Below are 15,617 nucleotides of genomic sequence, written 5' to 3' on the forward strand. Positions count from 1 at the left end.
GTACTATTTAATTCAGGTCTTCAGTCAGTAATTTTTTTCCATGTCTTCATTAAGCTATTTTAATCCATTTTCAGCAAATCAGTTAATGCATTACTATTATAAAAACAGAAAATGCTGAAAATACTCAGGTCAGGTCAGCACGTGTTCTGATGAAAGATCATCAACATGGAACATTAAATGTTTCTCTCTCCACTGATGTGGCCTGACCTGCCGAGTATTTCAAGCGTTTTCTGATTTTATTTCAGATTTCCAGCATCTGTAGTATTCTGCTTTTGTAGTAATGTATTACTTAGATTTTGTAACCATCACATTCAACTCAAATGCGCAAAAACAGAAACCCTCTCATGCTTATTTACGCCACTGCTATGAGAACATTTGTTTTCCTTCAAAAAAAAACATTCATTAACTGAATTTTTAGTTTTGGGGCAGGCTTTGTGCCTTCTCCAAATAATATTACACTAATAGCCTCAAATACTCAAAACTTCAAACCTATACTCATTCACCATAACACATCACTGATTGATCAAGACATATGAAAATGAAGTACAGACATACATACCTTCCCCGAACAATATTTTCTTGAAGAAGTTCATGAATAATGTTAGCTATGTTTGAGACATTCACTTTGTTGATGAGACCATTAATTGACTTCTTTAGAGCTTCCCAGCTCATTCGCTGGTATGCCAAACTATAAGAAAAAAGAGAAACAATCATGGCATTATTAGTGGATGTTATCTCAGAGCACTTTATAAAAAGAGGTAGACACCAAGCAACTAGGGGAAAAAGGAACAGACATTAACAAGGGGGAAAAATAACAAGAGGCTTCTGTAAGCCGAAAAAAGAGATGGTAACTTCCGTAAGACAAACAGTGACTCAAAAACAACTGCCAATGGTGCAGTGGGAAATAATTAGGGTCTAAGGTGGTTTCATCTGCGGGTGAACTTGGGATTCATTATGTGTTCATGAAAGCTCACTACCACTTTTCAAATGATGTTTTGAGTGAAATATTAACGAAAAGAGGGGATTAAGGACAAAGCCAAGGAATAAACAAAGATACCATACGAGAAAGGCAACTTCAGAGAAGATACTCACTTTGCAACAATAAATAGGACTGGAAAATTATAAACTTGTGTCATAGTAATGAGCTGCAGAGAAGACACGTTAGAGGTAAATGCACTGGTCAGAAGTATCAAAATATAGAAGCATAAACAGACACAGTGCAACTTAGTCCCAGTTGCACAGGATGCTGTTTATCGCTTCCATCAAGACAGTTTCTGTGCTAGGGGCCGGCTGAAAGCTATTTTGGAGAATATCAATAAAATAATTATGGGAGAAGTAGGACAATAATAACACGGCAAAAACACATTTCAAGATTAGAAAGATGAAGATTCAGTAATGGTTGCAAAGAGTGAAGGGGATTAGGGTATATTTTGGGTTTATTGGCTCCAAAAGGTACTTTTGAAGAAGGTGGAGACAGTGCTGTGGAAAGAATATTGATTCAGAAAGCACTGGCTGAATGCAAGTTTGGTGAATATCAAGGAGCTGTGTTTCAATGCCGTGATACGTTTGATGAGGGCTGCAGGGGAGGGGATTGGGGAAAACAGTGCAGTATGCAGGGGAGTAAGGATTCTATTGGGAGAAGTAGCCAGGAGTCGTTGGCGAGGTCAGTATGCAGGATTGTAAAGTTGTTTCTCAAAGGGAAGGGTGTGGAACAATATAGAGTAGGTAGCAGTATATGTAACAAAGGAACTGGGGATAAATGTTCAGTACAGGTTATTTTGATAATTGAGACTTAAGGTCTCAAGAAATTGCAGTCAAGGATTTTGAAGGTCAAGGAAGGCAAGGGAGTCAGCAACAGCAGGAAAGGATGGGTTCAGGTGTCACCCAGAAAGATTAATTGGTAAATATGAAAGAAAGAGGATAAGGTCTAAGATTTTGATGAGGAAGGCATCTTGCATGAGGGAGATAAGGTGTTCAGTTTTGAGGGCTTCAAAGAAAGGAAAACAAGTTGGAAGCATAATGGAATAGACAAGCCATCACAGGACAGAGATCTCCATTTGGGAAAAAGCTGTGGTGGAATATTAATATAAATTTGGGCTGGGTGACTTAATAACAGTAACACAGGTTTCAATTAGGCCCAAGTATTAAAACAGCACTCTGCGATGGGGAGATACTATTTGTAGGTGAGTGGACACTTTGTAATGTGGTGTAGGCATGAAGGGAGGCAGTAGGTTCACAAGTAATTATTCAGTTGCTTCCCTGACAGTTGGCCAGGAAGTGTCTCATCGAGGGCATGAGGCAGGCACCAGCACCAAGTATGTTTCAATACGAATTGTCATACTTCAAGTAATGCAAAAGGAAGTTAAATTTTATTCTTTACAATTAGTGGCAAAATCCCCCAAATAATCTATATTTACAAGCCAGATTTACTTTTGTTTCCAAATAAAATTATATGTTAATTACTTTTCAAAGCCATCAGGTTATTAAAGGCTTGAAACATTCATATTCTGAAACAAGGCTGCTCAATGTTACTGTGACCAGAGTTTATAATCAAACCTGAATAGCTAATAAACAGGAGGGAAGTTCTTGAAGCTGTTCCAAACCAGTATCCGATGAGGATGAGACAACAGCACAAAACCATATCCATATTTCACACAAATTACTACTTTAGCAATTTCAGTGAGAGAATTGAAGAAATAGAAATGTCACACATCACGGGGTAGAAGATTGCTGAAGTATGCGATCAACATAATGTAGGTGAACTTGACATTAAATCTGTCATCTGATGCAAATACAGTGGCCAGATGGAAACAACTCTTAGTGCAGTCATGCCTATTGTCTGTAAGAACACCCACTTTATTCTATATCTTAAAATTTCAGCAAATTGAAAACACAGGTCTTCACTTTACTTCCTACTTACCTGCTTTTGTCAGCAATTTGATCTTGCATCATCCTAAGCCGGGCAGGAGGAATGTATGCTCCACCTGTCCGTGTTAATATAGGGTCCAACTCTGCCTTTTTCTTTTTCATTGGTGGCTCAGAAGAGCTCTGGATGGCAGTTTCTTCCTCACTTCTTGTTATAGGCGATGGTGATTTTGGTCTCTTCCTGTGATCAGATTCACAGTCTATGTTCATTTTTTTCTCTTTGCCTCTATCTCTAAAATGAGAAGTAATTAATCTAGTGAAAGTCCTTAATCGATTTAAGATATATTCACGTATTATATATATATGTAAAATTTCATGACTGCTCACACTCCCTGCCCACAGAACCCATAATTTCATCATATTTTTGAAAACTTTTTCCATTTATAGATTACGACAAAGCTTATAATGAAAACATATGTTGTACCCATCATGGAATCTTATAACAAAGCAGGCCATTCAGGCCATCATGCCTACTGTTTGGAAGGGCTATCCAATTAGCTTCGCTCCTCTGCACAGCATTGCAATTTATTCCTTTTAAATATATATCCAATTCCTTTCTTAAATTTACTTGGGAATCTGGTTCCACCACGCTTTCAGAAAGTTCATTTCAGATCATACGAACACTGCATAAAAGAAATTCTCACCTCACCTCTGGTTCTTTCAGCCTTTACTATGAATTCAGAACTGGCAGATATTATCGACAAAGATTTAATTCAGAAGAAATTTTGCTTGATCAACCAGTGAATATATGGTCACTACAGAGGGAAGGATGCATTGAGGTGATCATATCTGCCGCAGAATCTGTGGTCCCTGTATTGCTAGGCCAAGACATTGAAGGGGTGGTTGATCTGGAGAGTAGCCAGCTATGCTTGAACATTGGAAATGTCCTACAGATAACCTACAGCTCTATAATTGCTTCGGAGCAGCAGTTCAACTCCATACATGTTGTGTGGATTGTCATTGGCTGTAGAAGGAGCACACTATATGGTGTGCTCTAGCCCCAACCCCATTCGCCCTGTATGCCACGGGCCTACCCAAAGCCCGATTCTGGACATGCTCAGGTCTTCGGTGGGGTGTGTGTGTGTGCGTGCGTGTGTCCACAGGCCAAGACCTAAGGGCTTCTCTTGCAATCATGTACTCAACTGCAGAATACTGTGCCCCAGTATGGCACCAATCTATCCACATCAACTTAACAATGTGCAAATTGACACAACAATGCAATCATCACAGGTGCGCTCCGACCAACTCAACTCACCTGGTTCCCAGTCCTGAGCTTGCTGCTCCCTCCAACCACATCAGGAGGGAAACTGCAACAGGCAAGCTATTGGAAAATAACCTCTAACCCAAGTCTGCCCTTACTCAATGACCTTCTCAGCCCGCCAGCAGCACGCCTTCCCTCATGCCATCCCATATGGTTAAACTCACCACGTCTAGGAATAACAGCTGAGGTCCTACGGAAGGAGCAAATATCCATCAGAAACTACTCTCATCATAGACCCACTGCTCACCCACCTAGCTTTGATCTCCCACAGCAATAATGGGCCCTTTTAAACCATTTCTGGACTGGCCAAGGTCTCTGAGCAGCCACGCAACATCAGTGGGGTCACCAAGACCATCCAGGCTGCAGCTGTGGTGCAATCTAACAATGACTGGCCACTTATTACACTTGAAGATGGGCTTCAAGAGCTAAAGAGCTCCATCTAGCCACTGACAAGGCTATTGCTTAGCTCCATGACTATTAGACGCTAAATAACTAAATACTACATGGGCTGGCTAAAAATTGTTATTTCAAGCTTTATGTTCTTATGATTATCTCAACTGTTAGTTGACCTTGTATTTCAAAGCTGAAAAAAAATACCTAGGTTGTGAATTTTTATCATTATATCTGCCATTACTCGATGGTCCTCTGTCACAGGCATTCCTGTCAGAATAATCCCTTGGCGATCTTGACCGTGACTTTAGAAGACCTTTACGTCTGGAGAGGAAAAAGACAAAAAGGTTACACTTTCAAAAGCCACACTTGTCTGATGATCTACGGAATTCAACCCAGACTTGAACATTTAACAATTTCACTTGATATAAAAGGCCTTTCAGACAGGCTTGCAGTTACCACTGAGCTGAATGCTCCATTTTTTACCGCAAACAATTTTGCAACTTACAATAAGGAGAAAGCCAAGGCATCCAAATAAAGATTTGTTTCACTTGTTAAAACATGCAAGGAATTAGCTACTTGATATTTATCTGCAAGCCCAAATTATTCCCTTGTAGTGAACAGTCGTAGCATTGGAACCCAAAACTTAAAGGGCTAAACTGGTTTCCAAAACCTAAGAAAATGCCCAACTTCCTCAAGTGTACCAGTTTTTTGATCTAATTTCAAATTAATCTTCTCCAATAGCCTACTGTCGTTACCTTGTCACCAAAAACAAAAACTCAAATGCAGATCACAGAATAGCAATATTTGAAATAGAAGGAAAAGATTCAAGAAATCAAAGAATATTTTATGTAACATCAGATGACAACTGCACAACAGTTCAACCTAAGGGGCAAAAAGGCAACCACCTCCATAATTTTACATTCCTTTAATCAAGGGGTAAATTGTCTTATCGTCATGAAGATGACTGTACTGCAAATTTTTCTAATATAATACCAAACATGAAGCAAATTTGCAAATTCTCAGCAAATAATATCCTTTATGATACTTCACTTTGTGTCAAATATATCACCTATTGAAAGCAAAGGCCTTCTGCTTCACTGTGACAAAGATAATCAGAACCTTCTAACTTTCCGAAGATCGCTAGGCAAGATTTTCAACAATAGATTGAGCTATTCTGTGTAATATTCTGGTTTATATACACTTGGGGTTCATGTTGGAGATTCCAAAAATGATGGTTCTCCCAACGATCAGCAGTTCTTCTATAGCATATTTACCAGAGCATAGACTCTAATTTGCCACAGCTTAGCTCATTCACTCAACAAGGCATACAAGTCTTTAAATAATTCAGGCTTTGTTAAATCATTAATCTATCCAAAGGTTCATTCAAAATACAGTCCTGATCACATCTTGTGTGAAGAAATGCTTGGCACTAGTTCTATAATTGCCTTAATATTTTGAACATGTATCCCCTTATCCTGGTTCAATTTGTAGTGGTCTATTGGATCGATCTGTTCTATATTATTAAGTAATTGATTTGGCTCAGATGATTTTTTACAAGGTCGAAAAGGCCAAGTTGATCCAAAGCTTTCTTAGACTCAGTCAGGTTTGCTAGAAATCAATTTGGCTTTTTATTTTAACTGTCCAAAGGTTGTGAAAGGTTTCCTGTGCTTCTGACTAGAACTAGGCACAATACAGAGACTGTGATCTAACCAGAGCATTTTACAATTTGAACAATATTTCCTTCAACCTGCACATCATAATCTCAACCATACAGTATAATATTCTACTTGTTTTGTTAATTGTTGCTCTACAAGCAATGGATATTAACAGACCAAGAGACTCACAAGGACAGAACCAGGGCACTGAAGGGCTGAACAGGACATTATATGTTGCAGTCTACTAAAATCCTAAATCTCTTATCTTCGTCCTTAGCTATGAACACTATTCATGGGTTACTTACCCATTTTTTTCTTTCCAAATGCAATATTTTACATTAAATTTCATCTGCCAACATCCCACTCCCATATTTTACGATTCCCGAGCTGATCAGTTTACATTCAGCTTTTGAATACAAGTTGTTACTCTCTTGAGTTAAAAACATTGAGTTTTTAACAGCAACTCCTGGAGCGTCCCACTCAGCATTTATCCTACAGACCCTAAAATGACTCCTATAGTAAGTATTTGCTTCTTCAATTACTAGGTACCACACAACTAACCCTTAGCCTTGATGCAAGAGTTGCCATGAAAAACCTGCTTCAAATCTATTACCTCTCAGTATTCATCTATTTCCTCAAGTGACCACCAATGCCTCAAGAGTCTCATCCCTTGTCTATTATCACCCACCCTAAAGCTTACCTTTTGCAAGGCCTTTCAGTCTTGGACTGCAAAAGTCTTTCATTTATTTTGGGATAGTGGTGAGACACAGAAGCATATGGTTTATACTGTGAGGAATTAACTAGTTTGCACATTAACTTGCTTCTGCTGATTTATTTTGACTCTTCTTGCATTTTTCAGGGTCTTCATCTCTTTTGGGATTGCAATGTTGCAGTAATAAAACCTTGACATCTTATCTGACCTCAAGCTATTCTTTAAAATTAAATTTGACCTGTTGCCACGATAACTATGCAAAACTGCCTCAGTCCATCCAGTGCTGAAAGCTTCATCCATGCTGCTGTCAACCGAAAACAACTATCCTAATGCTTCATGCTTGCCTTCCTTATGTTACATCCTCCCAAGCTCCAAAATGTATCAAATGTATCTGTCAATAGTCTGTTTCACTCGTATCTTCAATGAATACTAGATCTCAAACTCCAAACATTGTGAATTCAAACTGTCCATGCTAATCATCAATCCTTCCACAGATACGTCCCACTCAATCTCTGCAGCCTCCTTCAGCCTAATATCATTCCACTGGCATCCTTTGGTTCTAAGGTTCAGGCCTTTGGTGTAAACTTTTTAATTCAGTCCACCGCTGAAATCAGCTTCAGGAGCCCCTATCTTTGGAAGTCCCTCTCCCAAATCACTCTGTCTCTACACTTCTCTCTCCTCCTTTAAAAACATACTGAAAACCAACTTTTGGTTATTCCTTTTAATCTCTTCCTCCAAGGCTTAACAGTGTTTCCAATTACTATTTATTCAGTGCCAATAAGTGGCTTTTGACTTTAAAAAAGATGTGACATAAAAGCAAGTTACTGTTGCAACAATGTCTTGGCTGAATTTTGCATCTGCAACTATGGTTTTTTCAGGTCTTTATTGATTCCTTCAACTGCACATTGATGTTTCTGCATTTTATATAGACGTCTGTGAATTTCTTCCCGTTCTTCCTTGCAGCATTTGTATGGGTACATTTTCCCTCTCCTTTTTAATCTTCTGATTACATTGTGGTCACATTTGTAGGATCAGCGCTTGCTAATATTTGGTATGTCTTGATCCTCCGTAGCCAGAATTATGGAATGAAGTGTATCCTATTCATGTACTGAACACCCTGCAAATCAATTTATTTCAGCTCTCTGATCACTTGCCTGGAGTTAGTACACCTGGCTCCCAATCCTGTCCTTCAGGGATTATGTACACTCTAATGTTATTTTCATACTGTGCTGATACAAAATAATTAATAATTTAGTGTTTATAATATGCAGACTTTTAAGGGCCTGTCAATCATGCTGCTTTTTCAAAAGTGTGGAAGTATATGTTTTGATCAATGAAAAATACAAACTGTATCCTCTACATGGTTTGTAATTAAATGCACAGCTTTTCATTTTATTCTTTTTTTGGAAGTATTATCTTTTAACCATATTCTTGCTGAAAAGAGACATGTTGCCATGTCCCTTTTCATCGACTTACCAACCAATCAGCACCCTTTTCTCCTATAGTATAAATTGTTGTGAAGATTTGAAATTTGACATTTCTGCTTTTGTCCTGATGAGTACAACACAAAAAGCTTCAGAAACATGTCTCTCTTTTCAGCAGTATTCAAGTTCTGTACTACCAAGCCACTGTTTGTTTATTCATGTTAGCTCATCATTTTAATTTAATACAGAGCTTGAAACTTGGAACAGATTGCCTTTTGAGTGTCACTATTCCTGAAATGTTTTAACAACTTGTGGAACCCTCTAATCCTGTTGTTGCTGCATGTTCATATAGGACATAACTTAGATGTTGCCACATAAATAATTTATAATACAACAATGCTGCAAATACCAATGTTGCTTAAATATCATTTTACGAGACCAGGGAGATGCAACGCAACAGGTACAGATATGTTAGAGGTAACATGCAAATACATAATGTTGCTAAACCCCTTTATTATGTTTCATGATGCATTCAAACAGTGCAAAAACTGTACAAGAAATCCGAATATGAAGAAATAAATAATGCCATGCCATCAACTTAAGGCAGGCAGTGGCATTCAAACCTGATCCATAAGAAAGTTATAATGATGTTTGCATCAAGATCCTGGCTGATTCAATGGTTCAAGAGCTTCTTTTTTATTCTAATGGGAAGCATTTAACAGCAGAAATAAATGAGTGCCTAAGCTATTTTATATTGAACACCATGTCAGAATTAAACTGCAGGCACGTGGAAAAATACGCACTTATTACTTGGACCAAAACTTGAAAATATTTGTTACAGTTAAATGAACTGTATTAGCTTACAAGGGCAATCCTCGATAAAGTACAAAATCAAATTTTACCTGTGCTCAGGAGAAGAGCTTATTTGACTTGGACTGTGGCTGCCTTGCCTCTCCTGACTTGAGTTGAGCTGGAGAAAACAAAAATTATATTTAGAACAAAAATCTAACAGAGGCAGAAATTTAAGTACCTATCCTGTATACTCTCTCAAAGTTTATTTCATCAAGTACCAATTTCCTGCTACTCCCAAAAATAATGGAATTGTCTTTTTTTCTCCAAAAACTAATCTTTTCTGATGTCTCACCATACCTGTGGGACAGGCAGGTGGATGACAGAGAGCAAGAGAGAGAGAGAGTGAGTGAGTGTGTGTGCATGCACGCAGAAAAATTGACACAGAGGGACAAGACCAATAGAGGGCAGGGATGCAAGGAGTTAGATGGAGAAATAGTGATTGTAATTTTTCGCTCATGAGGGTATTGTGATGTGAACAGGGAAGCAAAATATTGAATCCACTGGAAAAGGATTTTTGGTAATTGTTAAACATATTGTTAAAGCCATCTGTAGTGCATAACTGCAGGATCTTCAGCTGTACACCACATGGAACTGCTGCTAGTGCTGATTCCAGTTGGCCCTTCCTCACAGCCATACAGCTGAAATTAACAATACAGCGCTATAAGATAATCATGAATATGAACTCAAGTCATATTTATGCTCAGACTTAGTTCCAGGCTAACATTCCAATGCAGTACAGTGGTTGTGCTGCTGTGGGAGGTGCCATCCTTTGGTTGCAGCTTCAGACCAAAGTCCAGTGTGCCTGTCTCTGTGGTTCAGGTACATGTTAAAGATCCCATGTGACTATTTTTTGAACTCATATCTGTAATTGTCCCACTGTGTTGAGTTTGAATTTCTGCCACACTGCTGCGAGGAAGGATCATGTGGAGCCCAGGAGCTTTCCCATATAACAAAACAAAAGATTAGCATCATTATCAGACCACTCTTCAGATTTGACCAACAGTGGGGCATTGGGGCAGACATAAGGCAACTTATATTTGTACAGTGCCTTTAATATTATAAAAATGTTCTAAGGCACTTCACAGGGGTGACATTGAGCCACAAAGAGATAACGGCCTGGACTTTTATCCTTGTGGCGACTCGAGGGAGTCAGAAAATTCCCAGCTTGGCCCACCTGCCTTGGGAGAAAGTTCCAGGAAAGGCGGGATTTTCATTCTTGTATGTGTGTGTGTGTGTGCGTGTGGAGGGGGAGACGGAGGACGGACGCAGGTGCAAACTGTAGCTGAGCCAGCCAACCCGGGAAATAGTTCAGAGGCAGGCACAGGGGCTGCTGGGTTCCGACATGGCCTCTTTAAAAAGCTTGCCTTAGTGCTGTGGGACTTTGTTCCAGTTTTAATGAAAGAAGGCCCTTGAGCCCTGAAGCCCCACATACTCCCAATGCCCCACCCATGCACCTCATACCCTCCACCCACCCCATGCCAAGCTATGCTCCTCACTCACCCTCTAATGGCCCCCCCATGCCAAGCTATAGCACTTCCACGCCCAAGATAGTAGAACCTAGGGCATTGCCCTGTGGAAAGCCTGCAGATTTTAAAAATACATTTTACTCCCTATTCTTGGAACAAAAAAAGTTACCACAGAATTAAAAACAAGTGAAATTTCAGTAGCTGCATTAGAAAAGTACTTCTAGATTTTGTAGAAAACATATAAATTTAGATTTAACCACTCCACCCTCTACAGGCAAAATAACTTATTTCAAAAGTCACACAATGCCATGCCCAGAACTTAAAGGGCAGAACAAGAACAGTTAAAGGGTTATTGGCTGCATGGATACAAAACTGCTTGACAGACAGAAAACAGGGACAAGGACTCGAGGGAAGTTTGTAGTGGTGTCCCCAGGAGTCAATGGTGGGAACACTGTTTTCATATGTTCGTGATCTGGACCTGGATATACAGTGCAAATTTCAAAGTTTGCAGATGAAACTAATATCAGAAATGTAGTAAACAGTGAGGTGGAGAATAACAGACTTAAGGAGGACATAGATGAAGTTCTACAGAGAAGTGTGAATTGATTAATTTTGGTAGGAAGAATTAAGAGATATTATATAAGCAGAGAGGGACCAAGGGGTTTAAGTTAAGAAGGCTGTTAGAAAGGCAAAGGAGATCCTTGGCTCTATAAGTATTCATGTAGGACACAAAGCAAGGAAATTATACAGTTTCAGCTGGAGTACTGTGTCCTATTCTGGGCATGACACATGAGGGAGAATGGAAACAGTTATAGAGAGGGTGTACAGGAGGTTTACTAGACTGGTAGCAGATGAAGGATTTATGTGGTGAGACTAGAAGCTGGTTGGTGCAGAGGAGGTTAAAGGAATATTTGATGGAGACATTCAAAATTATGATGGTTTTGACAGATTAAATAAGTAGAAACTATTTCCAGTGGCAGAAGGGTTCATAACCAGAGGACACAGATTTAAGAGAATTGGAAAAGAACCAAGGGTGGTATAAGGGAAGAAAAAGATCCACACAACAAGTAATGATCAGGAATGCAGTGCTTGAAAGGGTGGTGGAGACAACTTCAATAATAACTTAGCAAAGGGAGTTGGATAACTATATCTAAAGGGGGAAATTACAGGGATATTGGGAAAGTGGAGAGTGGGGACTAGTAAGTTAGCTGTTTCAAAAGGCTGACACAGGCATGATGGGCAGAATGGTCTACTTCATCATTTCACCTACTAGACACTGTCTAGAACGAATGAACCATTACAGTATAAATAGGATGAGTAAAAACATGCTTTAAAAAATCATTGATAATTTTCCTCTTTAAAAAAATCATTTTTTTAAAAAAAAACACAGGAAGATGTGTCAAACATCCAGGCCCTTTAAAGAATCAACATCAGAAACTGCAAGCACTTGAGACTTCTTTACTTTGTATAAATGAATATTGTGCAACTGACAGGACAAATCAGAGAGCCAGAGCTGTCAATCAAGCAATGCTTTCCCTAGGGTGCTGCTGTTTCAACAGCCTAATGAGTATCTAGGCTCTCAGCCAAGCCTTTTTATGCATTCTTGGCTGAGAGCCCAGACATCCATTAGAGTACTGAAATACCTGAGCCACAGGGAAAACATTGCTTGACTGACAATTTGGCTTTCTGAACTCTTCCGTTAATTGCATAATGTGTACTTTACACCAGATAAAGAGGTTTCAAGTGCTTGTAGTTTCTGCTATTGATACTTTAAAAGGTAGGGATGATTAATGCTTTTATTGGCCTGTAGTAAAAATGAGTTTCTTTTAAGAAAGTGGAAAGTTAACAAATGACTGTTTTTACAAGTTTTTTTTTTTACACATACTATTGACACTATAGGGTTAATTAGTTCTATGTGGTGCATAGTGGGTGAATGGGCATGGAAGTGCCATAGCTTGCTATGCGGGCATGAGGAGCATAGGGGTGGGTGGGGGGAACATACCTTGGCATGGGGGGGGTGTGGGCATGAGAAGGACCTTTTCAACTTACCTTTCAAAAGGCTCCCTCATGCAGACTATGGTTCACAGAAATCTGAGATGCCACAACTCTCTAAAAAGCTGGCACGACTCCATAAAAATTGCAGATGATGGGGACTCTCTATTCCCGCAATGGAGCTGGCCAGGTCGGGAGTGCAGGCCCATGACACTAACCTGCCCACACCCTTAGGAGGCTCTGCTGAAAATCAGAAACCCAGGAATGGGGTCTGGAATCAGGTCCCAGCCACCACTTTCACCCCCTCATGGAGTCTCACAGACTCTCATGAAAATTTAGCCCAATATGGCAGATATTGTTGTCCGTGCCCACGTGGACAACATTCAAGCTTAGACTGATAAGTGGCAAGTATACAATACTTGCTCTATACAAGTAGTAGACAATGATCATCTGGAACAAGAGAGAATCTTCTCCCCTTTACATTCAATGACATTACCACCACCAAAACCTCAAATATCAACATCTTAGGGGTTACCGTTGAGCAGAGACTTAACTGAATCAACTTTATTAATACTGACTACGGTCAGGGGTTGGGAATTCTGCAGCAGGTAACTTACCTCCTGACTCCCCAAAGCCTTTCAACCATCTACAAGACACAGTTGCCTGGATAACTGCAGCTCCAACAATAATCATGCAGCTCAACACCATCCAGCACAAAGCTGGCTGCTTGATCGGCACCCCATCCAGTATCTTGAACTTTCACGCACTGTAGCCACTCACCAAGCCTCATTGGACAGCACCTTCCAAACCCATGACCACTACCAACTAGAAGGACAAGGGCAGCAGACTGATGGGAATACCACAACAAGCAAGTTCCCCTCCAAGGCATACGCCACCCTGAATTGGAACTAAATTGTCACTTCCTTTACTGCCATTTAGTCAAATACCTGGAATTCCCTTCCTAACAGCATTGTGTGTACAACTACACCAGGTGAACTGCAACAGTTCAAGGCAGTAGCTTACTTGCCACTTCTCAAGGGATGGGCAACAATTACTCATATCGCTTGGAAAAATAATTATATAAAACCAAAGACTTCAATGAGGGTTTCAGTAGCAGATCAGCTGAGACAGGGACCAAGTAGGGTGATGTTTTAGAGATAGAAATGGGTGATATTAGTGACGGTGAGAATGTGTGCTTGGAGCTCATCTCACTTTCAAATATGACACTAAGATTGCAAACAGACAGGATTAGTCTCAAGACTGTTGCCAGGGAGAAGGTTGGATCCGGTAGCTAGGGAATGGAATTTGAAGCAGGGAATGAAAACAATGACTTCAGTCTTCATGATATTTAATTGGAGGAAATTTCTGTTCATCTAGTACTGAATGTGTAATAAGCAGTCTGGCAACAGTGGAGGAGTCAAGAGAGGTGATGGTGAGGTAGAGCTGGGTGTCATCAGAGTACATGTGAAAAATAACACAGCTTCGGAAGATGTCACTGAGAGGAAATATGTAAATGAGAAATAGGATTCATCCTTTGAGGACACCAGAGCTAGGAGTGGGGAAGTGCAAAGAGAAGCCATTACAAGTGATACTTTGGCTATGATTAGACAGATAAGAACGTAACCAGATGAGAGCAATCCCACCCAGCTGGATGACAGTGGAGAGGCATTGGAGAGAATTATGGGTCAACTGGTGTAGAAGGCTACAGTGCGGTTGAGGACGGTGAAGAGGGATACCTTACAACAGACAAAGTCACATAGGATGTCATTTTTGACTTTGATAAGTGCTGCTTCGGTACTGTGGCAGGAGCAGAAATGTGATTGGAAGGATTCAAACATGAAGTTCCGTGAAAGATGGGCACAGATTTGGGAGCGAACAACATGTTCAAGGGCTTTAGAGAGTAAAGGGAAGTTGGAGATGGGGGCAATAGTTTGCAAGGATGGTGGGGGCCAAGGTTTTTTTGAGGAAAGGGGTCATGACAGCAAATTTAAAGGAGAGACAATACTCGAAGAGAATCCCGTTAACAATGTTGCCTAACATGGGGACCAGGTCACTCAACAGTTCCAACTTTATTCTAAGTGGTGTGTGGCTTGGGCTTCCTGAGTTACAAGGCTTAAATTCAAGTGCGTCAGTCCAGTAACAGGGACAAAGAAATTTCATGCAAACACACATGGATAATTCATTTGCAATTCTTTAAGAAAGCCAATTGTTTTCAGGTACTTGTAGCCTCACAAAGCATTCAGACTGACTGACTAATAATCTTACCTGAATTTGTACAACGCTGCTTTTCATTTTTTGGACAGCTGTACCACTGCTGGCTGCACTCTCCTCGCTATCTGAACTCCCTGAAATCGCCCCATCCTCTGTATTCACAGGTTTCTCCAAATTACTGGTGCCTTCACTGGTAGGAATGGTCTCACCATCGTCCTTTTGAGTGGTCTCAGCCATTTCTGTACCTGACCAAAATTTCAAAAATATTTATGACTACATTTTTTGCATCACACTTTAATCAATCTGAACTAGAAGCTAAATAAAGCTACATACATTAACTGCTGAAATGGTAAATGGTTAAAAACAATTAGTTCATTTTCCTATAATTAGCTATAGAACTTGCTACAAGTTTTAACTACATTTCTATCAAATTGATTCAAATTACATGATTAATCTATTTACAGTGCTTTCTGAAGTATTCTCTGTTCATATTAAACATAGTCACATTTCAAGGAAGAGGGTTGATTACAAAAAAGGTAATAAGTACTTATTCCCATTACATTCCTTTCATTTGAAAACAAAAAAAAATTGTCAGCCAACTTGCAGTTTAAAGTTTTGTTCTGACTTTGCAAGGACATTGTAAACCAGGCATGATGTTCTACACAAAAAAGATGAGGTTTACAAATTGAATTTGCCACGTCCATAAATGAAGATAATATATACAAT

The 15,617-nt window shown here is 39.7% G+C and overlaps 1 protein-coding gene across 2 annotated transcripts in view; it reads right to left on the reverse strand.

Moving 5' to 3' along the window:
- The window catches only part of cwc22 (CWC22 spliceosome associated protein homolog), a 114,476-nt gene that overhangs the window by 62,491 nt on the left and 36,368 nt on the right, over positions 1-15,617 (reverse strand). Inside the window, exons 3-7 of one of the 2 annotated variants that reach the window (XM_041200432.1) lie at positions 14,946-15,130; positions 9,273-9,340; positions 4,784-4,900; positions 2,921-3,157; positions 560-688 (exon numbers count right to left, since the gene is read on the reverse strand). In XM_041200432.1, the coding sequence (XP_041056366.1) occupies positions 560-688; positions 2,921-3,157; positions 4,784-4,900; positions 9,273-9,340; positions 14,946-15,130 (736 nt within the window). Of the gene's footprint in view, positions 1-559; positions 689-2,920; positions 3,158-4,783; positions 4,901-9,272; positions 9,341-14,945; positions 15,137-15,617 lie in introns of both variants that reach the window. The other variant, XM_041200431.1, reaches the window with a different exon arrangement.

Source organism: Carcharodon carcharias, chromosome 12 (assembly GCF_017639515.1).
Source record: "Carcharodon carcharias isolate sCarCar2 chromosome 12, sCarCar2.pri, whole genome shotgun sequence".
NCBI classification, from domain to species: Eukaryota; Metazoa; Chordata; class Chondrichthyes; order Lamniformes; family Lamnidae; genus Carcharodon; species Carcharodon carcharias.